The sequence below is a fragment of the Harpia harpyja genome, chromosome Z (genome assembly GCF_026419915.1).
Source record: "Harpia harpyja isolate bHarHar1 chromosome Z, bHarHar1 primary haplotype, whole genome shotgun sequence".
NCBI classification, from domain to species: domain Eukaryota; kingdom Metazoa; phylum Chordata; class Aves; order Accipitriformes; family Accipitridae; genus Harpia; species Harpia harpyja.
The window spans coordinates 92004574-92031888 of record NC_068969.1 but is presented as its reverse complement, the minus strand read 5'-3'; the positions used below and the strand labels follow the sequence as shown (position 1 = coordinate 92031888).

General features: G+C 47.5%; 3 protein-coding genes across 3 annotated transcripts; all 3 read left to right on the top strand.

The window, feature by feature from the left end:
• Positions 1-2905: 2905 nt before the first annotated feature.
• CCNB1 (cyclin B1) lies at positions 2906-5930 on the top strand. Its single transcript, XM_052776629.1, has 7 exons — positions 2906-3154; positions 3286-3468; positions 3857-4015; positions 4371-4607; positions 5012-5149; positions 5434-5544; positions 5826-5930. The coding sequence occupies exons 1-7, from the start codon at positions 2906-2908 to the stop codon at positions 5928-5930; spliced, it is 1182 nt and encodes a 393-aa protein (XP_052632589.1).
• A 751-nt stretch (positions 5931-6681) lies between these two features.
• Positions 6682-15043, top strand: LOC128136691 (centromere protein H-like). The gene is made up of 10 exons (XM_052776628.1): positions 6682-6724; positions 7517-7922; positions 8074-8129; positions 8814-8862; positions 9768-9842; positions 10518-10574; positions 11472-11535; positions 11835-11886; positions 13055-13218; positions 14771-15043. The coding sequence occupies exons 1-10, from the start codon at positions 6682-6684 to the stop codon at positions 14861-14863; spliced, it is 1059 nt and encodes a 352-aa protein (XP_052632588.1). The 3' UTR covers positions 14864-15043.
• An 878-nt stretch (positions 15044-15921) lies between these two features.
• LOC128137633 (alpha-ketoglutarate dehydrogenase component 4-like) lies at positions 15922-21297 on the top strand. Its single transcript, XM_052778742.1, has 4 exons — positions 15922-15998; positions 16809-16872; positions 19723-19925; positions 21204-21297. Exons 1-4 carry the CDS (start codon positions 15972-15974, stop codon positions 21219-21221), a joined length of 312 nt encoding a protein of 103 aa, XP_052634702.1. The 5' UTR covers positions 15922-15971; the 3' UTR covers positions 21222-21297.
• Positions 21298-27315: the final 6018 nt, after the last annotated feature.

Below are 27315 nucleotides of genomic sequence, written 5' to 3'. Positions count from 1 at the left end.
AAACAATCTCTTGTCTTCAGTGAAAACCTGTCAACAAGGTAATAACATAGGTCTTCAGAGATAGTTACCTTACAGCTGTTTACAGTCTTCCTGTGCCCTCTTTTCTTCTTGTCTGAAGCCCTTAAATATTTTCCTTGGAATTCAGCAAATCAATTCAGTAGTTGGCAAGAAATGAGGACATCTTTCATCATTCCATGTATCGTGGCAGTCTTATTTTGTCATACTGTTTTCTCGTTCTGGTATTTAGGATCAGTACCTTTATCAGTATCATGATAAAGATTGGACTTGATGTTGGTGGAATTTGAGGATAGACCGATGTAGGAGTTACATGGTCAGATCAGATTTACCAGCAATGCCGTTTGAAACATCCTTGAGCAATTCTGCTTCTCTTGTGATCAGACTGTTTATGGAAACTGCACAGTTTCTTTTGTAACTGTTAAACAAGTTTGCATTCCATTGTCCCCCCACACTCCCCACGGTGCTGTGTTAAAACACTATCTGCAATATGGGGCTGACTTGAAAAACTGCAGCCAGAAAGTTTCTAGAAGTCGCATTGCTTTTACATACAGTAATGAAGATTGAGTGATCACAGTCCCTCATTTCTCGGGGTAATGCTGCAGAACCAGCAGTGTTCTTAAAGCTTGATCCTGTTTTCTTCCGATTTATGCCTTTGGCGGTGCTTTTCTCACCTTGCCTCCTCCAGAAGGCTCAAGTCACTTGAATAACAGTGCTACAATTACACTTGGCCTATAAGCAGGGTGATCTTTCAGTTTTGAAAACCATACTCGAACAAAAACCTTCAGTTAATATTTACACGTGCCACTCATGTTTGAGGTGATTGTACAGCGTTTCACCAAACCAAGCATTAGCCCCATTGTGATAGGTAGATGAAAACGGGGGTGATTTTTCTTTTCAAATCAAGTTAGCTTAACATAATGGAAAAGCCTTCACGCTTGCCACAACTTTCTGTGAGGAAAGGCTGATTTCCTACTTCAGCTGCTAGCAACAGGACCTGGAACCAGTGAAGGTGGCTGGGACCACGTTAGGTGATCCTGGCAGCGAAGGTGAGCTGGTACCTGGATACTTCAGGCAAGTGCAAACCTGCACCTTAACACGCGTTCAGCAGGTTTTTGTGTGTTGCTCAGCAGACATGCAGGGAGGACAATGGCAATAAGTGTTGTCTATCTTAAATTCGTCGAACAAGAACCGGTATCCGGCAGTAATCCTCCAAAGCAGCGTTCAGGCTTCCCCCCCGGCAAGATCTGTTAGAACCGTGCTGCCAGGGCGGGTTTTCAAATCGCAGGTGTGGGCCAGCTGATTTATGTTTTAATAAATACCGTGGTGGGGGAGTTTTTAGTCTAGTCACTTGATTTGCGTGCAGACAATTGCAACAAAACACTTTCGAAGATGGAACAAAGATGTAAAACGAACTGCAGCTATGTATGGTACATCTGGCGGCAAGCCACGTATCTGTGCATAACGAGTTAAAAAATAAACGCGTTTTTCAGCAACGCTGTAAGTGCATCTCGACTTCTCTGGTTCAAACGTCAGCTGGGATGTAAAGCGCAAAGTTGCCGGGGAAGAGCCTGCGTCAACAGCGCGCTCTGGGTCCACCTCCGGCTGGGAGCGCAGGAGCCGGTCGGGGGCAGGCGCCGCCGAAACAGGGGCTGCCGGGCCCTTCCTTCTCCTGGGCCCGAGCGCCGCCTCCCGGCGGCAGCCGGCCGCGGGGCGGGTGGTGGGCCTGTCACCGGCGGCTCGCCCGCACAGGGGCTCCCCGCCGAGGCCGCCGCCTGCCTGTCGCCCCCCGCGCGGGGAAGAGCCCCAACCGCCTCCGGGGCGCGCACGAGCAGGTGCGCCCGCCGCGGCCGTAGTCCCGCCCCCTTTCCAATGACCTTGGGCGTCCGTTTGGGGTCGCCACGGCAACGGAACGCCGGCAGCCAGCAGGGAGGCAGAGGGCGACCAATCAGCGGCGGCGGCCGAGGTGTTTAAACCCTCGGCGGTGGCACTGAGCTCTGTACTTGGCTTGCTGCTGCTACTGCGGCGGCATGTCGTTCAAGGTACGGACGGGACGGGACTGGGGAGCAGAGCGGAGCGGGGCTTCACGCCGCGGGTTTGGGCATCGCTGCTCGCCCTCATACGGGGCGGTGGGGGAAGCGGCTGTGAGGCCCTACGGCGTCCTGCTCCCCAGTTCCCTTCCCCTCTGCCCAAAAACCATCCAGCTTCGCGGGCGGAAAGGTCTGCGGCGGGGCAGACATCGTGACCTCTCCCACTCACTCCAGTTTCTCCCTGGTGGGGGGGATGGTGATGCGTGTGCACAATTCTCCTGGGGCACCCTTTCCGTTCCCCCCGGCTCCCCTTCAGTACTCAGGTCGGGGCGGGGGGGGGCAGCCGTGCAACCCCCCAGGTCCGCATCTATAACCCTCCAGCGCTGGGGCTATGTAGCCGTGCAACCCCCTGCCCCGGGCCCTCTTCTCCAGGCCACCGCTTTGGGGCATGGGGCGAGTGCCTGCAACACCCCCCGGCCCCTCTTCTCCAGACTGCTGCTTTCAGGTGAGGGGTGAATGCCTGCAACCCACTCCCAGCCCCTCTTCTCCAGGCCACCACTTTCGGGTGACGGGCAAGTGCCTGCAACACCCCCCAGTCCCTCTTCTCCAGGCCACTGCTTTTGGGAGAGGGGCGAGTGCCTGCAAGCCCCGCCACCAGCTCTCCTCCTCTAACTCTCCAGTTTCGGGGCTGCAGCTGTGCATTCCCACCTGCGCCCCCCGCCCCCAAAGTCACCACTCGTGGGGTGCAGCAGCAGGCCCAGTGCCCCCCCTGTCATGCTGCTGCTGACCGCCCTCCCCTCTCCCCACAGCACACCCATGGGGCCATCCATACAGTGGCGAAGAGCAGACGGATTCCTGTCATGAAACGCAGGTCAGTGATGGTGGCTCCCAAGCTGGGGCTTTGTATCCGCATCGCCCTGGGAGACATCGGCAACTGCACCTCTGAGCCAAAGACACAGGCTGCCGCCAAAGTGATGGTCCTGGGCTGCAGGTGGAAGCGGGCCATCAGGTCCTTTCTCATGATCTCCCTGGGGAAGATGGCTACCAGGAGGACCATGCTGGGGGCCACCACCAGGCAGGTGCTGCCACCAGCCCTGAAGCCCTCCCAGGTATGGCCCGCCGCCTCCTCCCCAGCACTGCGGGGCTGCTGGATGCAGCTCACCCCACAGGAGCCCTCACTTGGCCTGGGCTGAGCTCTGGAAGGAGGTGCTACCCACACTGATCCCGAATTTCCTTGTAGTTGGCGCCTCAGTCTCCAACCCCCATGGAGGTATCTGAATGTTCCCCATCAGACGATGCGCTATGTCAGGCTTTTTCTGATGTCTTGCTTGATATGGAAGACGTAGATGCGGAAGATGCTTCTGACCCAAGCCTCTGCAGCAGCTATGTGAAGGACATCTACAAGTATCTGAGACAGCTTGAGGTTAGTAGGAGTAGGTCAGAAGTGCAAGGGGCATCTGCTGACACTGACAGTGAACCTGTCATAGGCATGGCTTGCAGCTGGTATTCACTTTCACCTATTGATTTTCCTGAGGCACTAATAAGTCATCCCTTAACTTTAAAATACAAGATTAAACTGAGCTGATAACATAAACAGATGCTGGTTGTTAGACCAAACAACTAGTAGTACTAGTATCATGCTCTTTCTAGCCCATCTCTAGTAAACAAAGAAACCTGGTGCCCTATGGCCTACACCTATGGGCTATGCATGTACTGAACTCCTTGATAAGCCTTAAGATGCAACAGAGGCTAGGCATTACAAATCCTTCAGCTAAGTGACGAGATCTAATAACTGTATTCCTTCCACACAGCAAAAAAACCCAGTCAGACCCAAATACCTGGATGGCCAGAAAATCAATGGGTACATGCGTGCCGTGCTAATGGACTGGCTTGTGCAAGTACAGTTAAAATTCAGACTCCAGCAGGAGACCTTGTTCCTGGCAGTTGCTCTCACTGATCGCTTCCTGCAGGTGAGTGTCTCTTGCCCAGTGTCAGGCAATGCTTCTACCCTAAGCTAATGCATAACGAGCACTGATCAGTAACACCCTATGTGGGCATTTGATGTTGAATTGTGTGCACCACATAACCCTCTTAGCTATGAACAGTGACTTGATATATCAAAACTGCTTATGCCTCTCCCCGATTTGATCTCAAAGCCTTCTAAATACCCCTGCAGATACCAATAGAGGTAACAGATGATGTACAGTTATTCCGTATATGCCAGTATGATCATCCTGCTGTAGAACAAACTTCACACTGGCTACCTTTAAAAGCTGTGTTCTGAGCAAAGTCATTCAGATAAATCTCTACTGCTTCTTACTACAGGACAATCTTGTTTCCAAGAAGATGTTGCAGCTGGTTGGTACTACGGCTATGTTCATTGCCAGCAAATACGAAGAGATACTTCCCCCGCATATTGGAGACTTTACCTATATAACTGCTGACACTTATACAAAGCTACAAATCCGCCAGATGGAGGTGAAGATCCTGCAAGCCCTGGACTTTGGTCTGAGCCTCCCTCTCCCTCCGCACTTCCTAAGAAGGATTTCAAAGGTTTCAGAGGTAATGCTGGGAAAATGCATTACTGTAAGCAACACCTGGAAAAGTCAATACTCTACTGTGGCAGCTTGTTAAAATGGTTCAAAACCTTAGAGTACTGCAACCGTTGGCAACTGAGCCTGGTTGAGACCTGTCTCTTGTGTGTTTGTCTGCTTGTGGTCACATGAGCCTAACCCACCCAAAACCAGAGTTAAAATGTGTGCCTGCTACTGCAGGTGACTGCTAGCCTGCCATTGAAAGGAGTGTTCCTAGACTATGAGCAGCCTGTGATTAAGTTACTTGGATTTCAAGCCTATAGCTCCGAAAATGTTCGCTAAGGGAGTATTTCTTTCTGCTTGACTAAACAAAGGCTTGACAGGATGTTCTTGCCTTGGAGATAGCCAATACTTAACTCTGATTTCCTGCAGATGAACTTCCAACAGCACTGTCTGGCTAAGTACCTGATGGAGTTGTCCATTTTGGACTATGATATGGTTCACCTCCTTCCATCCAAGACTGCAGCCGCTGCCTGCTGTTTGGCTCTGCAACTCACTGGATGTGAGTGGGTAAGTCATGCTTGTCAGACCACCTCCTAGTTTGGAATTTGGTGTGCCTGTGCACCAGCTTAAAAGGCCACCCTGGGCCAGGTGCATGCCTTCTGCTTCCTTCACGGTATCTCAGCATGTCGTCTCCCTGTGGCCCATTACAAGGGCACAGCAGTAGAGCAGTAACTGTTAACCCTCCCCTGTGAGACAGGAGACTGCAATTGCCCAAGCCCAACAGAAGACAAAGAACCCAGTGTACTCAGATTGTTCTAGTAGGCTTGTCTAAAGACTTACCTTCGTTTCAGACACCAACTCTGCAATCCTGCATGTCTTACACTGAAAGCGACCTTCTCCCAGTTATGCGGCATATAGCAAAGAACGTAATCCTTGTGAATAAGGGTGTTACCATGCAGAAGGTAAGCAGCATCTCACAGGGCAGTCGGGGAGTATGTGTGGTTAAGTGTCAATATGTGGTGCTTTGAAGCTGGCTTAGCTGAGCCACTGCTGTCAGGCTTGGATCAGACTGGCTCACTTCAGCTGAAGATCTCAATCTTGCCCAAGTGGCATGAGCCAGCTGTGAACTGGTGGTGTGTGCTAGGGTGGGCTATGGGCTTGGCTTGACCATCAAGCCTCAATTGAGCTGGAATAGTGTAGGTTTATGAACAGGATAAACTTAATAACACTTATCTCTCTGCAGGCAATCAGGGACAAATATGCCAGCAGCACCAATGGCAACATAAGCACCACTGGACAGCTGAACTCTTCTTGCTTGTGGGATCTAGCTCAGCCTCTGATTAAGTAGCAAATCGTATCTGATATCAAGCAGAATAATGACTCTCTGCTATTGTGTATATAATGTACCTTATTTGTGTGTTTCAGCCTTTTAATAAAGTATTTCCACTTTGTGTTCTGTGGGGTAGCACAGATGACTTCCTACAGTGGAGGTGTCTGGCAGGGGGGGGCTAGCCCAGCTGGACTGGCTGATCCCCCATCTAGGGCTATAGGCACCTGCTGATGTAGTGGCAGAGACAGCATCTGCCAGGTTAGCCAAATTGGAGTGCAGCTCTATTTAACTTAGTATTTATTTTTTATAGGATATTTTTGTTAGTAGCTGTTGTGGTTTAAGCCCAGCTGGTAAGCCACTCGCTCACCAATCCCCCCTGACCCCCATCCCTGGCCATGGTGGGAGGAGGAGAAAATATAAAGGCAGGCTTGTGGGTCGAGATAAGGATCAGGAGGGATCACTCACCACTTATGGTCACAGGCAAAAGTCAGGCTCAACTTGGGGAAGAAACAAAATCCATTTAATTTACTACACATCAAAACAAGGATATTAGGAAGTAAAACCAAACTTTAGAACACCTTCCCCCCACCCCTGCCTCCTTCCCGGCTCAACTTCTCTCCCTCCTCCCCCACAGCAGTGCAGAGGATGGGGTCAGCTTGCCACACGTCTCTGCTGCTCCTTCCTCCTCAGGGGGAGGACTCCTCACTCATCCCCTGCTCCACCGTGGGGTCCCTCCCATGGGATACGGTCCTTCACGAACATCTCCAACATGGGTCCTTTCCACAGGCTGCAGATCCTCACAAACTTCACTGGTGTGGGTCCTTTCAAGGGGCTGCAGTTCCTCCTGAACTTCCCTGGCGTGGGTCCTTTCTGCAGGCCAATCTTCAGGCACAGACTGCTCCAGCGCGGGCTTTCCCACAGAGTCACGGCCATCTTGGGGGGCATCCCCCTGCTCCGTCGTGGGGTCCTCCCCGGGCTGCAGGTGGGCATCTGCTCCCCTGCTCCCCTCCATGGGCTGGGGGGGACAGCCTGCCGTCTCACCACGGGCTGCAGGGGCATCCCCTCCTCCCCCGCTCCTCCGCCCCCTCCCTCTTCACTGACCTCGCTGTCTGCAGAGGTGTTCCTCTCACATCCCACTCCCCTCTCTGCTGCAGGTTCCCCTTCTTAAATCTGTTCCCCCAGAGGCGCTACCACCGTCGCTGGTGGGCTCAGCCTTGGCCAGAGGCGGGCCCGACTTGGAGCCGGGGAAGCTTCTAGCAGCTTCTCACAGGAGCCAGCCCTGTGGCCCCCTGCCCCACTACCAAAAAAAGCCCCGTGCTGCAGGAACCCGTAACAGTAACTTGTGACTAGTCAGCTCTGCCTCTAGGAGAACACCACTGAGAGAGCTGTATCTGCCTTCACTTGGCAGCAATAACTTTTTTGTCGACCACTTCCCCCGTGGGTTTGTTTTTTTTAAATCTCTGTTACAAGTATTTAACTGTACTTCTCCTTCCCTTCTGTTATTTATCTGAAAAACACCCAGGAGAAGGGACTGCCTCCCTCCCTTCTTGCGCCTGCCACAGGTGAAGGGGCTTTTTACGGGAAGGGCCTGTGTGGGCAATAAGCTCCGCAACCACCACATGCCCTTCTGACGACCGCGGGCAGCCTGGGTCAGACACGGGGCGCTTGTTCGGGCCGGGGTGCCACCGTCCGTGTGCCCGCCCCGCCCCTGGCGGCGGGGCGCGCCCGTCCCCCCCTGGCGGCCGAGCGCCGAAACGCCGATGGGGAAGAAGAGGCGCGGGATTGGCTGGAGCGCCGCCGCACCAGGCAGAAACAACCGCTGGCCGCGCTGCCGAGGGCCGCGCGCGGGATTTTTGAAGAAGAGGCCATGGAGCCGATGCAGTGGGAGCCGGGCGCGGCCGACGTGGACACCGAGGCGGAGGCGGACACAGACACGGACACGGAGGTGGACGCGGACGCGGCGGTGGCGGCCGAGCCCGAGAGGAAGGCGGACGTCCTCATGCTGCTCCGGTCAGTGCCGGCGGGGGGGGGCCGGGGAGTCGGCGGCGGCGAGCTAGGCCGCGGTGGGGTGGGCGTGAGGGGCGGCGGCTGCGGCCGGGCCCCCGCAGCGCCCGCCGTGCGGGGCCTGACCGGTGTCGCTTTGCTTCTGCTCCTGCTCCAGGCTGAGGGACCAGATCAAGCAGCAGCTCGCGGAGTACAGCACGGCGGTTCATGCCCGTAAGCTTCTCCCTGCTCTGACTCCCCCCGACCACCCCCGGCGCTTCCTCTTAATGTGATGTTACAGTAATACAGCATGTGGCGTGGCTGATAGGTGTATTCTTAAAAACTATTTATCAAAAGCGCTCCTCATAGTAGTGAAATACTTTTCTTGGCTGAGCATCTTACTGCATTTTCTAGACGGCTCTTGGAGACCTGTTTGCATACTTACAAAACTGCCTCGTGACTGTTGCCAGCTGCCCTTTCTCCTCTTGGGTTTTCGCTTTAGACCCAGGACTCTGACACGTGATGGTGGTTTTCAGGAATCTGAGTACTGGGGATGAAGTCGTACCAAAAGTCCGCCAAAGTGTTTGGCAGCAATACTGATGTAAAGTGTTTCTTCTTGTTTCCGTTATTTACGCCTTCTTCCACTGAACCAGGCAGCTGCATATATAGAGCAATGCTGTGAGCCAGCTCTGGCATGTCTAAAACATGCTAATGGAAATATTTTAAAGCCTAATTATTTCTCTGCTGCAGCTGATCGACAGTGTAGTCTCACTAACAGTGGAAGAGATGATAAGGCGTGGAGGTAGGAATAAGAAATACCTTGTTAGTATAGCCATCAAACTGCTAATCCTTTACGCTCTGTAGATAGTATTTAAAAGTCTTTGTTGTGCTTTTTTTAGTGACGTTCTTTCTTTGCAGGTCAAGTAATTTGCTGCGATTACGTCAAGAACCAAAACAAAATCAAGAAGTATGTCATTGCGTAACTTCAAGCTTTTTATGTATTTTAAAGTAAAGAGGAGAAGGGTTAAGAACTGAGCTTGGACGTTCTCTTCTAGTTATTCCTTCTTAGTAAATCTCTGGATTAACGATCAGTACTTTGTAGGAGTCCAGTGAAAATAAAGGAAACGAAGAGAATCATAGAACAGTTTGAGTTGGAAGGGACCTTAAACATCATCTAGTTCCACCCCCCCTGCCATGGGCAGGGACACCTTCCACTAGACCAGGTTGCTCAAAGCCTCAACCAACCTGGTCTTGAACACTTCCAGGGAGGGGGCATCCACAACTTCTCTGGGTGACCTGTTCCCATGCCTCACCACCCTCACAGTGAAGAATTTCTTATGTGTAATCTAAATCTACCCTCATTCAGTTTAAAGCCATGACCCCTTGTCCTATCACTATGTGCCTTTGTAAAAAGTCCCTCTGCAGCTTTCCTGTAGGCCCCCTTTAGGTACTGGAAGGCTGCTATAAGGCCTCCTTGGAGCCTTCTCTTCAGGCTGAACAAGCCCAACTCTCTTAGCCTGTCTTCACAGGAGAGGTGTTTCATTCCTCTGATCATCTTCGTGGCCCTCCTCTGGACTTGCTCCAACAGGTCCATCTTCTATATGGGGAAGAAATATTTTACTCAGTCTCCTAATGTAGTTCTGTATCTGATGTGTCTTCTAAACTTGCAGTCTTTCTTGTGATGGCTAGAATTCACTGATATAGTTCCACATGCTAAAATACTCTTGGCCTTAATAATTTGTGGTTTATAAGAAAAATTCTTGCTTTAGACATGTAGAGAGCCAGTTAAAAGTGTGACATTGCTTTTAAGTTTTTGTTATCTTCACATTGTTTGGGGTTGTGGTGTTTTTGTTTTGTTTTTTTTCCCTTCAGGGACACAGAAGATTGGGAAAGACGTCTGGAGGAAGTAACCATCTCTTTACAGAACAAGACGTTAGCCTTGCAAAGGTAGAATTTTCTTCTTGTTTATTTGGAGGTTTTCTGTTTGTTTATGTGTGCGCACGTACGTGCACATATACATTATTCTGATTAAAATAGGATTTCAAAGTGGTATGGTGTGTGTTACAAACATGAGAGATTTTAGTACCATCTAACCAGTAAGAATGCAGATGGAGATACTGTAGAGAACAAAAAAAATTACAAGTTGAAATGTGTAAATCCAAAGTTTCCTGCAAAATTGTGAAAGTCTGACTGTATAAATCAGAAAACGTATTTCTTGGCAGTATTTTGCCAATGCATATGAAAAGGTGGAAGTTTGATAGGTGTTATACATCTCCTGTGTTACATGGCAGTTCATTTGAATTCCCACCTTTGCCCAGCTTCCTTTCTGCAGACTCTGGGATTAATGGTGTCCGAGTATGTTTGGCAAGAAAGGAAGGAGTTGTCACTCTCACAAATAATCACTGGTACGCCTTTCTTGTCCTGAGAGTTATGCCCCCTTATTTAAGAAGTGTGATATTTAAAAGGTACTGAGTATTTTATACATATAATCCCAATGTGAAAGTGGACATACATACATACATGGAACCTTGGAAATACCTCTTCTGTTACTTAGCTAAATCTGCTTCTCTCAGTTTCTTACCAGTTCTTATCAGTTATATGTTTCTTCCCCACACTATGCAGGATCCAACTTACGTTTGCCCTGAGAAACAAAATGAAGCAAAATGATGATGACTCACGGTAAGGTGTTCTTGGGTAAAGAATGGCTAGAAAGGAATGGACTTTACACAGTTTAATGTGACATGTTTCTACATTACTTCATTGTACCTTGTTTAAAAGCAAGCTTCCTGCTTCTAGTTTTGACTGAATGATATACTGTCCACCTTCTGGCTAGAGTCAGCATGATCAGACCTCTTATACCTAGGGTGGATTTACATTGGGGCTCTGAATTAACCAACCTTTGGTTAAAGAGATCATAATTTTTGATTGACTATTGAGAACTGTTTGTAGTTAAGAGTTTTTTGTCTTTAATGCATGAGTTACCTGCATTTATAATAGCTGAGCACATATTACAGGCTTGTAACAGAGCCTTGCCTCTGCTTTGCTGCCTTCATTAATTAATCATGTAGGAGCTTAATGTCTTTGAAAAAGAACTGAAAGTTTCAAAGATGTTTAAAATTAGCTTTTAATTTCCTGCCCAATATTAATGGGTGTGTGCATGTGAAGTGTTATATGAGAAATTTAATTTCTGCCAGAAATACAGCCGAAAACATTGCATCTCCATGATGTCCCTGCCATGAGCCAGAATTCAGGAGCTTCAGTTCTTAGCCATTCTCAGGTGGCTAGGCTTCCTTGATGCCTTCCAGGCTCTGTGATTTGAAATGTTAAACAGACTTAACTGAAACATTACGGAAACTGAGAGGGAAGTAAGGAGACTCTTTGGCCCCCACAACAATACTTGGTATTAGGAAGGGTGCAGTGTGTCAAAAAAAAAAAAAAAAAAAAAGGTATACTTTATTTTGGTGTTAGGGGAAATGGGGATTTTTTTCATTTAATACAAATAACCTTGATTAAAATATTTATGCTGGTGACTCATATTAGTGGTCTTAAAGTATGCAACTGTGTTTTCTTCCTTAGACTGATCACGGAAACTGTGAAACGCATAGTAACGCTCAGCCAGAGAATAATTAAATGTCAGCAGGTAAGTGGCAGTTGTAGCTTCTGTTGCAGTCGTGCAGGTCTACCAACCTTAACGTGAGCAGGAGTACAATTTGAAAGTAACAGGATCACACAAGTCATTTGAAGCTAAATGTGTGGCCCAAAGGGTGAGGTTTCTACTAATAGTAAAATTACCAAAATGATTACTGAAAGTGAGTATGTAAGAAAGTCTGCTTCTAGAGCCGCCCTTAACTGCTTTTGTGGATTGAATTAGCATCTTTCAATATTTTTTGGAGCCAAGAGTCTAGGAGATACTTTTTTTTTTTTCTTTCTTTCTTTCAGCAAGCACGTGAGAAGGAGCAGAAATTGATTGACATTAGAAGGAAAAGACTCAGTAAGTGTTAGCTGTATTGACTTTGTTTTATATTTGAATGTACAGTTCATTTTTTAAAGTCCTTGTAGCAATATTAATTTACATCTGAAGTAACTGCAAAACTCTCAACACAGTTATAAAACTTCTGAAAAGAGTAGGAAGTACTGTAAAAATGAGCTGGTGTGTTGTCTACTTGAGCATGAGACTGACGTGTTAGAATGAGAGATGCAAGAAACTCAGAAAGTGTGTGGTGGTGGTTTATTATTTAGTGGAAGCTCCCCAGAAAATTACACATCATTAGTAATTTAATAAGTCCTACAACACCTAAAGGATTTTATTTTTTGTCAGACTGTACCTTTATGAAATGTTTGCAGAATAGGGGAGGGGATTTACTTACAAAGAACTCTTGTAATAGTATATATGTTGGTATTCAGTAAGCTTGTTAAGAGTGGATCAAATTTAGATGTGAAGTCAATCTTCAGAACTTAATAAGGTAAATACGTTTTTTGAATGCTCCTAATGTCATATGACCAGGTTTGCCAACAGTTTTAACTGGTTTTTGTTTCATGCATAGGAAGTGGTGTATATGTTGACAGTAATGAACACAGACAATGAAATACCTGCCTTCATAGGAAAATGAACATCCCTAATATCTTCGGAAATAAAGGAAGAAATGCTCTGTCAGCATTCTTTCAATGTATAAACTGTCCCTAACTGACCTTATTCAGTCTAGTTTTTAGCCTGGTTTCCTATAAAAAACTAGTAATATTCACTGGTGTTGTCCATATGTCCCTTGTATGACTTCAGAATTTGGTTTCAATCAAATTTGAAAAAGGGGAAAGGGTCTTAAACACCACTGACTATACAAGTTGTGACAACTGAAGACAGGGTGTAGGACAGATGTTCAAATTACGGTCCGTGTCTGATGGAAATGCAAAGAGCATACAAAGTACTTTCTGTTTTGCTAGCAGCCAGGGATCAATGAGCTTTGACACCAGGTAGCCACAGCACGTGTTGTCTCTCGTGTGAAAGAATTATCTTGAGGTGTGTTGGAGGGAAGGGACAGAGTGTGAAGTTAGGGTTATTGCAGTGGAAGTGCCTTGGATGCCTCTGAGGAAAAAAGCATATCTTTAGTTCTATGGCTCACCTAACTACTTCTTAACACTTCATTTTCCTGATAATGGAACAGCACTAAAAACAGCTGGAAGGGAGAAACTACTGCAAGTTCATACCGTGATGAAAAAACAGAAGGAGGAACAAGCAAGGGTGAACATGATCGAAACACTGGAGGTGATACGTAATAAGTTGGAAAAAGAGATACAGATGACTACAGTAATTAAAAATGTATTTCAGGTAATGTGTTGTAGGTTTTAGTAGCAAGTTTGCGGTTTTGCATTACAGTCAAGATAACATAGTGTATGGTAAATGTAACTTCAAACAAAATTGTGTTTTCTAAAATCTTTAAGTAACTAGGGTGATGGAAAAACTGCTGTATGAAAGGAAAACTTTAGTGCTTTAAAAGCTAAAAGCATGAAATCATCACAAACTTCTTTGGAATAATTATTTACAGAGTTTAGAGATGGTCTGTCTATCTTTATTCCTTTGTTCCCTTAAAGGTACAAAAATAATCCATTTTCTCAGAGAATATCTGTCACAGAAGTGGCTGTCTTTCCTTATGCTGTCACCCTACACCCCTCCAGATCAGTTTCCCCATCTTATGGTTAGGAAAAATAAGTAGGTCTTAATCCCGTGATACCAGCAAGCCAGACTGCTGCTCTCAGTCTGCCCCTTCCGACCACATGCGCTTCTCTGTTTGCATCGCCCACTGCAGCCTTGTGAAAGCCTTGGCCTGCAGCCATGGCCAGTCTCGAAATACTTTCAGTGGTGTAGCCTTCAACCTTTTGGTTACCCACATATCAGAGGCTGCTGACGAGTGTGTATCCATGGAGCTGGCTGGCAGGTCATGTGGAGTGTGGAGTCATGCAAAGTGAGGAAGAAAACCTCATGATTTGGGGTGGGTGGAAGGGCCTCCTGCAGCATCCTCTGCTCCAAGGGGCTCAAGTAAAGCTCACATACGCTGTGCTGCAGTCTGGTACTCTGCGTCTCACTGTGTGACTTGTCCTGGCTTCCTTCACCTGGGTCCACAGATCAGTGGCTTAAGTAGAAAGATGGGAGGCACAGTGAATGGTAAATTGCAATTGCAGTACTCTTGAGTTTATCTGCAAATGGGTTATGAAATCCCGTTCAGTGCACACTAAGTTTATTTAAAAAATATAGGCTGGGGAAAAGAGAGAACATATTGGACAGCTTCAGGTAGAACACAGGATATAACCATGTCGTGAATTTGAATGATCGGAGAATTTCAAGGACAGAAAGTGAGCCACCGGTTTTCATATTACCTGTTATGTCTACTACTAGTTTGCATTAGTAACAATGTTATATCTCAAATTGAGAACGAGAAATTAAACATTTTAGTGGGTTTTAGATTAGATTCCTAGAATTATCTTCTGGTTTTGTATTCCTGAAATCTTCTGAGCTGTGAGTAGAGCAAATCTTCTTTGGTTAAATTTAGTAATTCCCATTTTCAATCCAGATTGGCAGGGTGAGAACATTAACTGTGTTATCTTGTGTTTGAGGCAAACTTTATTCCATGTGTTTAAAAAACAAAAAAAATATCCTCTAGGAAATTCAAAGCACTGCTTTTGCGGGTTTTTTGCCTATGTATTGACAATAGGATCTAAAACAATACTTCCCTTCCTCCTCTTTCCCTTCATCCCGCCTACTTCAAACACTGCTGTGAATTTCAAGGGCTTCTAAATTAAAAAATGGGCAGCTTTTGAGAGGTTTTACTAGGAATAATCCTTTTTAAGGGCTTTTTTTAACCAATAATCTTTCCTTCTTACAGAGTATCATAATTGCAAGCAGAGTTAACTGGGCAGAAGATCCATCTTTGAAGGCAATTGTTCTACAGCTTGAAGATGATGTCTATTTGCTGTGATTCAGGAGAGATACTGTTTAATCTTATATAGTGTATGTAATCAATGGACTAAACTTGATTGCTTTCATAATGCATATTAATCTCACTTTAGGAATTTGAAAATGTAACCTTTCTGGTAGTTGTTGTTCTCTCAAGAGACTCAGAACGTGGCCATGCAACTCTTTGAAGTGAAATTTAATTCTTGGCACACAGTGAATGTTTGAACAGGTAGCGTAGCTGGTGAAACTAACTGAAGAGCCGCTTTGTAGCTGTCCTGTCCCAGGTGCTCATCTCCCTCTGCAAGGCAGCAGAAACACAAGAAGAATAATCCATATATCCACACAAGCTTTTTTGTAAAATTTGGCTTAAACCAAGGCCCTGTCATGTCTGTCCTCACTCCCTGGGCACCAGCAGTCTGCAGAGCTCAGACAAGATCCAGGACCCTGCTCTGCCCCTGGTGGAAAGCTCAGACTGGAAAAGTTAGTTAAGTCACTCTTTGGTGTTTTTTTTTTTTAAGCTTTTTTATTAAAGTATTATGTATAACTTTAAACAGCGAAAAGTTTGTAGTTCTTGATTGTAACAGCCACTTGTGACTGTGCTATATGCTGATTAGTGAAGCAGAGCATCCAGCTGTAGACGCAATCTGTAGGTGCCGTCCCACGTAGCAAAATATGACACCACTAGGGAAAATGCACGTGAAGTGGAAGCATTGAGTTCATGCCATTGAATACTCAGCTAAGCAGTATTCTAAATATGGTTTTGCATTGACAATTGTGTTTTCATTTTTTTGCCTGAAGAAACTCGTTCATGTTTTTATGCGTGTAATGTGTTAAAATATTTTTACTTTTGGCTTGGCACGTGATTATTAGCTTTAAAAAGGTGGATGGCAGGTCTCTTGATGGAATGAAAATAAAACAGGCTATCTTGAAGCGGGTTTTGTTGCCGTTGGTTGTTTTCCTTTTAAGGCGCCGCCCCTCAGGTTTGCCGTAGTCGGTTTTTGACACAGCCCTGCGCCGGGCCACGCCCCCCTGTGGGCGGTGCCGCGCCCTGTGGGCGTGGCCCGGCGCTGCCCTTCAGGCGCGGGTGGCGGGGCGCGGCGCGGCGGCGGGGGGTCACCACGGGCAGTAAGATGGCGGCCGCCACTAGGGTCGTTCAGGTAACGGCGGGGGGCGGACGGCCCGGGGAGGGGGTGGCTGGGGCCGGGAGCCCGGCTGGGGCGGCGGGCCTCGCCTCGCGTGCTGCCGCCCAGGCCTGAGGCGGCCGGGGCCTGAGGCGCCGCTGGGGGGGCCGGTGTCCTTGGCGCGGAGGGAGGAGGCGCGCGGTAGGGCCCGCCCGGTGTCGCCGGTCATTTGATGCCGGTGGCCTGGTTCTCTAGTACCAAAGGATGCTACAGGGCAGCCCGCACCCATCGGTGGGCTGTTCAAGAGGGGAGGGGGCTAGCCGGCAGCTCCTTTCTAAGCCATCCCTCTTCAAGGTGAAGGCGAGACGTGGGGTCTTCTTCAAAAGACGCGCTTGAAAAATAAGCAGTGTGGCTTCGACTCCCAAGCTTTATAATTTACAGTCTTGTCTTACCGGACCTCGTCAGTCCCATCCAGCCAGCTGAACAAACACGTACCGGCAGAGCACAGCTCGCCGTTCTTGTGCTGAAACTTTATAATTGTGTTTATGCCACTGCGGTAGCCGTTTCTGCGCACACACACGCTGACTGCTGTGAGAAAAGGAGGAGAACGCTTGTTCCTGCTCAGGACGTTAGGGTGGAGGACTGCCTTTAAGGGTGAAGTGTCTCTGCAGGTGAACATAGAATGTTAATAGGTAATAAGTTTATCAGAGCGGTGGTGCAGAAAGCAGTGGTATAGAAGTGGTTGTTTAATACGTTGTATGTTCCATTTTATTATTGCAAAGGTAATGTGTGTCTAGAAATATATTTTACTCTCCCTGTTTCTCCTGCTACCTTGCCTTGTTCTAGGTAGTCAAGCCACATACTCCGTTAATTAAGTTCCCGGACAGAAAAAGTAGTCCCAGACCTAAAAGTAAGTTATTTAATCTCTAGATACAACTTGTGCCGCCTTTCTTTGCATTAACTGTTTATATAAGAACCAGCACACAGTTTTTCTGCTTCAGCTACACGACTCAACTGATTTTGAGCAGGGTTTCTGAAACACAGTTGTTCTAGTTTGAAGGCAATGCTTTGACTCTTCAGACTCTATACAGCTGTGGGAATATACATAATACATGCATGGCTTTGTTTCTTGGTCAAGGCAGATTCACAAAGATTTCAAGTGTTGCTTTTCTACTCATATAAAGTCCCATTTTTCTGAATACTAATATTTGCTTGAAAGGATTGTGCCCAAGTCAGTTTGAAGCAGCTTTAGGCATTCGGTGGTACTTGCAGAAATGTTGCTGCATTTTCCTCGTCTCTTCTTTTTTTTAGTTGGAGCGTGTGATGTCTGTGGTATTTAAAACCCAGATTATAGCTGGGAGAGCCATTCCACTGTACATTTTAAGAAGCGTTTCCTTGTGCTACTAGTTAAGGCTGAGAAAAAATCAATTTCATTGCAATCTTTGACATTAATTTTTATACCCATAGCTATGTTGATATTTAGAGGATTCCCAATATGCTTACATTTAGACACCAAAGTTATATGAGTGGTATGTTGATACTCCTTTTGAGTCAACAAAACATTTGAAACTAAAGTAGGAGACATCTTAAGAAGCTGTTATATTATTCTCACTTGTTTAGAAATCGTACTGTACCACATTATTTGCTGCAGCGTTCTCTCGTTTGTGATTCAGCTTTAAGTTTAGTTTATCCATTAACATTACAAAGTATCTACAGAGCACATCAGTGCCACTTCTGACTTACCTGTGAACTCTTCAGGAACTATTTTCTGCAATAACTTTCTGTCAGAATTCTGTATGTTGTGTACCGTTCAGCCAAATGCACCACCTCTCATGCCAGTGCTTTCTCAAAGCCTTGAAAACATGTTACTTACCTCGTTTATCTCTGCATCAGAAGATTTTTGTGACTGTATCTTTTAAGCATGTTAGACTTTTCTACCTTAATGAGGTTCTGTCATGTCATTAGTAAATTGCAATCTACCTCATCTTGCTTGAATGCTGTAGCAGTAACTGTGTTTCACTGTGCCAGACTGTTGCTTCTACGTAGCCAAACAGAGCTCTGCAGATCAAGACTAAGCTTTGAGGGGTGTGGGTGCTTGAAAGGCTAGCCAAATTCTTTTACCATATTACTACTGCAACATGACGGGTCTCGAACAGGGAAGGGAAGAATGTAGTAGAGACTGTATCTGAGCTAAAGCAACAGCAGTATTAAGTCTGGTACTTTGGAGTCTTGACTTCTGATGTTTTTAATTGGCTAATGCATCTACTCCAACTACACTTCAGACTAAAACATACAGTAGAGGAAAATCCTTGGCAATCTCTAGACATTTTTGTGGTGTATGAAAAAAACCTGGAGAAACTTTTCACATAGAAGGTGTGTTATTTCTTGAAACAAAAATAGTTTGCTCGCCCTGTTCAGAATATGCTCCTTCCAATGGACTCTCTTCCTCTTCACTCTGCGTGGGACCTTCCATTGTTCCTGAACCACCTGATCAACTTGGGACTTTCAGATACAGTCTTCAGACTGAGAACATCTGAATATGCCTCTCAATGGTGGCGTGGTTTTTTTTTTTTACCAATAAGGTTTGATCACATTGCTGTAGGTGTTTGATGTCCCAATACTGCCATTGACTCAGACTCACTGTGGCCAAAACTGGCTCCTCTCCTTTGTCCTCATTGGTCTTGTTGGAGGCAGGAGGGAGAGAGGCAGGCAATGCTGTGGTATTTTAACTTCTCACATTCTTTGACTCATCCAGTCTTGATGCTGCTTATTTTACAATTATATAGTCCCTCTGTCCCAGACGTTAGATGTTTCATCTGTCTTGCTCGTTTTTCAGGAGCACTGAGAGGGACTTGCTGCGGAAGCATTCTGCTTTATCAGGTGTTTTAACCTTATGTAGAGAGGTCTGAGTGCTCATGAAGTAAACATACTGCTGTGAGACTTGGTCCTGGCTGGTGGGGTAATTGCATACTTCCAGTGTAAAATCAGCCATGGTGGGACAGACCTAAGGTTCAGAATGCTGACTTTGACAACACTGCCCTTTTGTCATCTCTTCTCCTGTCCTCAAACTCAAGGCGACTTCTCTAATGGGAATTCCTTAAGCCTACCTTCTGGGCCTCACGCATAAAGTACTTGATGCACTCCTTGGTCTCTGCATTTCATAAACATTGATTGCTGATGCCCGATATTTGGTGGTCATTTTGCACATCATTAACAAAATTTGATATGGTGCCATTTTGTAATATTAAAAATGGGTACAATACTGCATTGCATGTTGTGATATGTCATAGCTGTGAGCTTTATTGTTCTGTAAGCCTCTACCTCTTTTTCACTTGTCTGTCTTTACAGTCGCAGTACACAAAAAGCATCATCTCAGTGGATCTTAGTGATTTATCTTTGTTTATCTTTCTACATAATTGCCTACACACACACATTTATGGTACTTTATGCTTCTTCTGTAAGTACAGCTTCCCAGTGAAAAAGCCTTTGTTAGGTTATATGCTGATTTATCTTCTGTTTCCACATCAGTATTTCTGCCACTTAAACATGCTTTCTCTCATTGTCAGAATTTTTTCACTTTGCTCTTGATATATTTAAAAACAATAAAAGCAGGTTGTGAGAAGCAGAGTGTCTCAATTCTTTTAGGTATTTGTTATAATGAAGAAAATTGTCAATAACTGGTAACTTTTATTGCCTGCTCATTAATTAATTTTACAGTCTTGTTATATTTCTGTAAATGGTCTTGCAATGTGGGTTTCGGTACAGGAATCTCTACAAGCAAGTGTGCCGTCTCTCCATGCTTCAAAAGCACAGGACTCTGTAGGAGGCAGATCACCGGCCTTTCAAAGTATTTCACCTGTTAGTAGAGTACAAGGTACACCAGACACTTCTGAATTAGCAAGAACCTTACCTCAGAAATACAGAAGGAAACTTATGTCAGACGAAGAGATTGAATATATTCAAGTAAGTTTCATTGATTGGTGTGTATTGTCTGTATTTACCTAGCATTTAGCTTATATTTCTACACCTTCTTCAAAGTTTCAGACATGGTATTACATTGCAGTTCTTGCTAAGTGTGTGCTCTGAGCTTTCACTGCTTTGATGCACTACACCCAAGCTACAAATTCTTAATACAGAGGGTGCCCAACCCTCACTAATTAGTAGCTTGTGGTATTGCTAAGTAGAGAGATACGGACTTAAAACAGACATGCAGATAGCTTGCGATAGTCATAGCCTATGTTAATCACCGTCACTACCTGTTTTGTAACAGCTGTTTAATGTGTAATTTGAATGCGCTGGACAGGAGCACGGGAGTCTGCTCTTAGATGAGCAAAGGCTATTACCAGGTGATTGAAGTCCAAAATACTTCTCAAACTAGTTTTTATAAGTTATTTATTAGTAAGCTAACTCTTGTATTTCTAGTAGTGGAAACATTTTATTAAACTTCATACAATTTTTTTCTGCAGTATTTGCAAATATGGTATTGTACATGAAAGGCAAGAAGAACCTGCTTTTGTTCTCAACAGTGTTCAGTCATAAACACTGATGCTTTAAAAGGGAGAATGCACAAAATATGAAGAACTCGTGAGATAGTTGTGACCTGAAATGAAAAGACGCTTGCATGGTTTTGTTAAATGATAAGGACACCTAACAGTGTAACCATGTTAGTAGAGGAAAGCAGTTTTCCTGTGTGTGTGTGGGTAGGGTACTATAATTAGAAATAAAATGAGTTATTACCCATAGTAATACCCTTCTTGACCTCTAGCATAAATTTTCTCACGGTGAGGTAAGTTGTAAAATAATTTTCTTGGGAAAATAATGAATTGTGAATACTTTCTGATTTCTCATAAAGATTGTCATAGCTCACCTTGGCTTTGTTTTTACTTTGCACTTTGGAATTTGGGCAGTGAAAATAATTCTAAAACCTGTGTTCGCTACTGCTGCGTTTGTCAGACCTTTCTGAAGTGAGTAAGAGTCAGGTTTCTTCAGAGTGGGAGAGTGGAAGCATCTGTAATTGTAGGTCGCAGGTGTTGATCTTTTCGTATTCTGCCCTGAAAAAAGTAGGAGCTGTTGCTGGTAGATGTTGATACCTGACACTGTGCATGTTCTTGTATGGATTAAAAATCAATGTATAAATCAGAAAATAGAAGTCTCTTAGTCTGTAAAAGTGCAAAAGAAGCTTTGATCTCCATTTCCCTTCCTTTAGTGGAATGTATTTAACTGTCTGCTTGTCTTTTACAGCGTGGAGGTCCAGAATAAGCACGGAAGAGAGTTTGTTGGCCACTGTTGAAGTATTGTGTTCACAATAAAGGCATTTCCTTAATATTAAAAACAATTGCATAGTAATAGCTTTAATAAAAACCCATATGAAGAGTGAGGTTGACACAACACGCTACATACGAGTTTGTGATTGAGAAGGATTTTCTGTTGATGGCTGACTAGCAGTTGAATAGATTTGATGTCCACCCACCCCATTAAAATATTTTTCTAATGAGCCATTTGCAAACTTGACAATCTAACGGAGTCATTTTATTTTTCTACTTTAAAAGATTCGGGTGTCCCACGAGGAGCAATTTTGCGGGCGGGAAAGGGACACTGAAGCATTCTCTGAGACATGATGGAGGCTTTGTGGTTGCGACGCAGCCTCGGCCGGGCAGTTGCGTAGCAGCCTTTCTTCCCCGAATAGCCCATCTGAGGTCGGGAGCAAAAGAAAAACAGGTTCTTCTGGGATAACTTCGGTTGTCAGCTGTTTCAGCAGACAGCCCGTTGCCTCCGGTTGCAGGTAGGCGGCCACGGTACCCCTGATCTGAGCGCCGAGTTTGTAAGGGGCAGGGTAGCGCGTAGGCCTTCGCTACGCCCTCGGGCGTGTCAGAGGGAAGCGAGCCCCTGCGGCCAGAGGGCCCGCGCCGCGGGCAAGTACCGCCGCCGTTGGGGCCGCGCCGGGCAGCCCTCTCGGGCGCGGCGGAGACACCGCCCCGCCGCCCCCGCCCCGCCTCCCGCCGCCCCCGCCCCGCCTCCCGCCGCGCCCCGCCTCCCGCCGCGGGCTGCGACGACGCCCGCCCTTTCCCCGCCCCCGCCCCCTTCGCACCGCCTACGCGTCCTTGGCAGTGGGGGGCGGGGCCTCAGGCGGCTGCGCGCGCAGGGGGCGGGGCGAGGGGCGCGGTGACGCCGGCGGTTGCCAGGGGCGGGGCTGGCTCGCGCGCCGGAAGCGGCGCGGGGCCCGGCGCGGGCCGTTTTTAAAGCCCCGTCGCCGGCCTCGCTGCTGCTGCCGCTGGTGCTGGTGCTGGTGCCGGTGCCGCTGCTGGTGCCGCTGCTGCTGCTGCTGTCGCTGCCGCGCCAGCCGCCGCTGCCGCCCACACCCTCCCCCCTGCCAGCCATGGACGCGCGGGCGCGTGCCAAGCGCTACGAGAAGCTCGACTTCTTAGGAGAGGGGCAGGTGAGCGGCCGTTGGGGCGCGGGGGGGGGGGGGGCGTGGAGGGAAGGCGGGGCGTGTGTGGGAGCCCCCTCGGCTTCCCCCCTGGCCCGCCGGGTGCGGGGGTCCCCTCTGAGAAGTACATCACTTAGAAAGTGGCAGAGGTCCTTTTTTGCATCAATTGCCCCAAGATCTCATTTAGTGGAAAAAATGAAAAAAATTATCCTCCCACATTTCTCTCAGCCTTTCTCTTCTGAGTTTCCCTTGGTCTCACTAGGTCGCAGCAACAATCAGGTTTATTGTTTCACAGGGACATTTCTTAGGCATGTGTTCTCCTTCTTACCATGTCACATTTGCATTGAGGAGTAACACAGATACCCTAGGACCACTGCTAACACTCCAACTACACCTTTTCCCCAGAGCTCCAACCTTTTAGATACTCTGATTTCACAACTCAAGTATTCAGGAGCATGCAATACAGGCTTTGCAAGGCTTCTCAAAAACAAACAAACAAACAAAAAAAAACCCACCTAAGCTTTATACACATTTAGAACTAAAAGAAACAATAGGTGTTCATACATGATTTTATGTCTTGATTTTCTCACCATTTCTCCATGTTTTGCAGGGTTTAAATAAGAGCCCTTTCAAACCCTATCCAAGAACCCCATATCTTCCTGCATATGACTTCTCTTTTCAATCATGAAGTCTCTGGGTTTGGGTCTATTCTTCCTAAGACTTCAGTTTCTCTCTCCTTCTCCTGTCCCTGTAGACTCCAACTTTGCTCTAGTCAATAGTCATTTGTTTTCACCATTCCCTTGAACAATCCTAACCAGTTTCACCAGGTGTTTTTTCTTCTACAATTGTTTTACCTACCTGTCCCCTGTCTTTATAGCAGGGCAGCAGCCATCTATGTGTGCTCCACTTGAATATATGACCATCCACTTTTAACAGCCCTCACAATGACCCTGGCAGGGTCTAGTAATGCATATTTTCACAACTAGTGGAGACATTATATGTTTTCACACATAATAGAGTTCACATGCTGACACCAAGACACCTCTTGGCCAAACCAAATACCACTGCACAAGGCTGACAAGCCAGGGGTGGATTTCCAGTATGTCAAGATCACAGGCAGATCCACTTGCACGTAAGCTCATCTCCTAGGTATGCTTCTGTAGGTACAGGTGAGGCAGGACAGCCGGTGTAGCGGGATACGTGTCCTCCTGGCGGGCTCCTTTGAGCCAGGTGTCCTGCCAGGGTGCACAGCCTGGGCAGGGGTGCCCTTCCACCACTCCAGCCCAGGACACCCAGCACCACCACCAGCCAAGAGGTTGCCACCAGGCACGGCTGCTTGACATCCGTGTTGAGGAGGCGTTCGGTGATGGCCAGCTGAGTAAATTGGCAGGCCAGCGTCTGGGACAACACAAGGCTTGTGCATGCTGTCACCACCCAGGAGTCACAGGCGAGCCACTGCAGGGCGGCAGCCTGCCCCAGCATGCCGCATAGTCCCACCCTTAAAAAGTGCTGAGGATCCATGCCTGCATCCCCCGGTCTTCACAATGCTGTCATTTAATTCACACGTCTATTTTTTGTGCTTCTCCCAGTTTTGGTCCCAGAAAGCTCTCCCCTGTGTCTCTCTAGCCTTCTTCTCTTCCCCCCTCTGCACGAGTCTGACCCAGCAGGTTGATTCTCACCCTCTGCCCGCTCCCACAGCACTCGGTCTCCCTGCTCGGTTCCCGGGCCACCCACCCACCCACCCCTGCCGCTGGTTTGCTGTCCTCTCCCTTGTGCTGTTTGCCAACATCTCCATCTCCCGGACGCAGCGCACACGGCATGTAACTAAACATCTTTTTTTTTCCTGTCTCCAAACGTTATCGACATCTTCTGGTTGATCCATGGGCTTCAGGGAACTTCAGGCTGTGAACTGAGGGCTTTTGGACAGGAGGCAGGACCGGTGGATTAAGCTTTGAAGGGGTCTTCACAAGGCAGCTGAAATAGCAGAGCCGGCATTTCTTTTAATAGGTTTATGCTTGCCATGCAGAGCTCCCCACCTGCACTGGGAACAATTTGCAAATCTCCAAATAAAAAAAAAAAATCTTTGACTTCTGACCAGTGAAATTCTGTGTCCTGGTTTCAGCTGGGACAGAGTTAATTGTCTTCCTAGTAGCTGGTACAGTGCTATGATTTGAGTTCAGTATGCGAAGAATGTTGATAACACTGATGTTTTCAGTTGTTGCTAAGTAGTGTTCAGTCTGAAGGATTTTTCAGCTTCTCAAGCCCAGCCAGCTAGAAAGCTGGAGGGGCACAAGAAGTTGGCACAGGTCACAGCTACGGCAGCTGACCCAAACTGGCCAACAGGGTATTCCATACCATGTGACATCCCATCTAGTATATAAATTGGGGGGAGTGGGGGCGGGGGGAATCGGCACTCAGGGACTAACTGGGTGTCGATTGGCGGGTGGTGAGCAACTGCACTGCGCATCATTTGTACATTCCAATCCTTTTATTATTGCTGTTGTCATTTTATTAGTGTTATCATTATCATTATTAGTTTCTTCTTTTCTGTTCTATTAAACCGTTCTTATCTCAACCCACGAGTTTTATTTCTTTTCCTGATTTTCTCCCCCATCCCACTGCGGGGGGGGGGGGGGGGGATGACTGAGTGGCTGCATGGTGCTTAGTTGCTGGCTGGGGTTAAACCACGACATTCTGAAATTTTCATTTGCCAGCAGCCATACTTCTCTGTGCTCCGACACCTCCACCTCTTCCCACTTAAAAGTTTACCCAAGCTCATTACTTCCAAGAAATCCCAACATGCAGCTGGCCATTGCTGAGACTCATTCAACACATGATGCTAGCAGAAGGGGACTTGAAATAGGCAAGGCCGGTATTTACAGTCCCCCTTCTTCTCACTTGTCCAGTCTCTCCTCTCTGAGACACTTGATCCATATCCCTTTCCCTGTGCCACCCCTCCCCAACTCCACCTCCCTTCAGATCAGTTGATTTCTGATTTCTTTGTCCTGCCTCAGTGCTGAACTAAGGACCAAAATCATGTGTTGGGATGTCCCTAAACCAGGGAGTTTGATACATGGCTAGAAGAAAGCTGCTATCTCACGATATGGGCATTTCCAACCTTCTGCCTCAATGTTGCCACTAGTTTCAGCTGGACATTTTAGTCCCCCATGCTCTTCTGTAGTATCTCCATGAACGGTTACACAGTTTGCATGTCATCCAGGATGTTGTTCCACTTTACCTGTGAGTGAAGCAATCTCTGTGCAGAGACCTTACTGGTACACTGGAGGTGGGGTGAAACCAGCTGGGTGTCAGGCACTTCACTGATAAATACTAAAACTCACCACTGTGGAAGATTTCCCAGCTTCGTGACCATTACCAGAAAATCCTGAGCAACCTAGCGCATGCATGAAGAACCAGCCATATAATAGCTTCACAAGCAAGATCAGGGTTGGGTAGAAGCATGGTCATGTTGATGCCGTCTCCAAGAAGTGGGGGCACGAACAGAGGGAGGCTGACTGTAAACACTGCCACAGGCAGGAGCACCAAGTATTGGTTATTCAAAGCAATGAAAGCTCTCAGGCAACTCACAAGGCACGATCCAAGGTTTCTGGCTCATTCACCAAATCACCAGGCTGCTGGTCTTAAACAAAGAATCTGATCCCAACAATCTGTGTAATTAGAAAATCATCTAGGAAATGAGGACCACACTATGCTTTTGTAGCGCAAGGAAAAAAGAAAAGATACTCGGTGAATGACGGGCAGCAATGGTCCTGAGGAAAAGCAAAAGACTGAATGTAGTTTTGGTGGAAGTACCTGGATGCTTGGAGCCGTCAGCAGGGAAATCCTCTCCTGCTGCTTGATCCTGAGAGTGGTCAGGACAAAAAGGCTTTGCACATAGTAATACAAAACAATACAAAATCGACAGGCTTGCATTAAAAAAAAAAAAAATTACAATTCCACAATTCGCCTCCCCTTCTAATGGAAAGAGGTTGCAATGCTTTACACGTCGAGCAGCTTCTTCAGACGGAAAGGGGTGATGTAACACACTGCAGCCAACTCCTGCTACCGGTTCCACCGGACTGGAACTGCCAGCACAGTGTCCTCCAAAAATGAGTTACTGGTCTATACCATTTTATTAGTGAGGACGGCTGCAGCATACATCTGGTATCAGCCGGCGCGATACAGCCCGGTTTCCAGGGCACCAGGAACACTGAAACCCGCAGAGCCCTGGCAGAGCCTTACCCTACAGCACCGCGTACGAAATTACCGTAAGGCAGGCTGCGTACGTCATGGGCGAGTTTTAAGGACAAACGTGCTTCCTTCACAGCACAGGAACAGTAAAGGAGAAAACTCGAGTATGGGCTGGGAGAGCAAGTCACAGAAAACGCGCGGCACATCCCTCTGTAGCACACATGCGGCGTGTGTTATCATTTTAAGGCTCCGTTTCACCCATGGGCCGTTCGCCCGTGCCCGTGCCCCCCTTGGCTCCCCTCCCACCCCGGCGCCACGCTGCCGGGTCACAGCGCCACGTACCGACAGCGCGGCTCCCTAAAGCGGGCGGGAGCGGGGGGACGGGATGGGACGGACACACGGGGACAGGGCTCGCCGGAACACAATCACCGGTTTTCTTTCCGCATCGGACACCCAAGGCACGCGGACCCAGAGGGGACACGCCCCATCCGCCGACCCCCGCCGGAGACCGACCAGCACGCCCCGCAGCCGGCAGCCCGCTAGGGGCGGAGGCCGCCCCCAGGGCAGCGGAACCCGCCCGGACCGACGGGCCGCGGCCCAAGGCTGGCCCGCCGGGAAAGGCAACGCCGCCGCCCTTCCCGCGTCCCCGCCGCCGCTTCCGGCGCCCGCCGCGGACGTGCCGGCCCACTCCGCTAGGGCGCCTGCGCACGGCGGACGGCGCATGCGCGCGGCGTG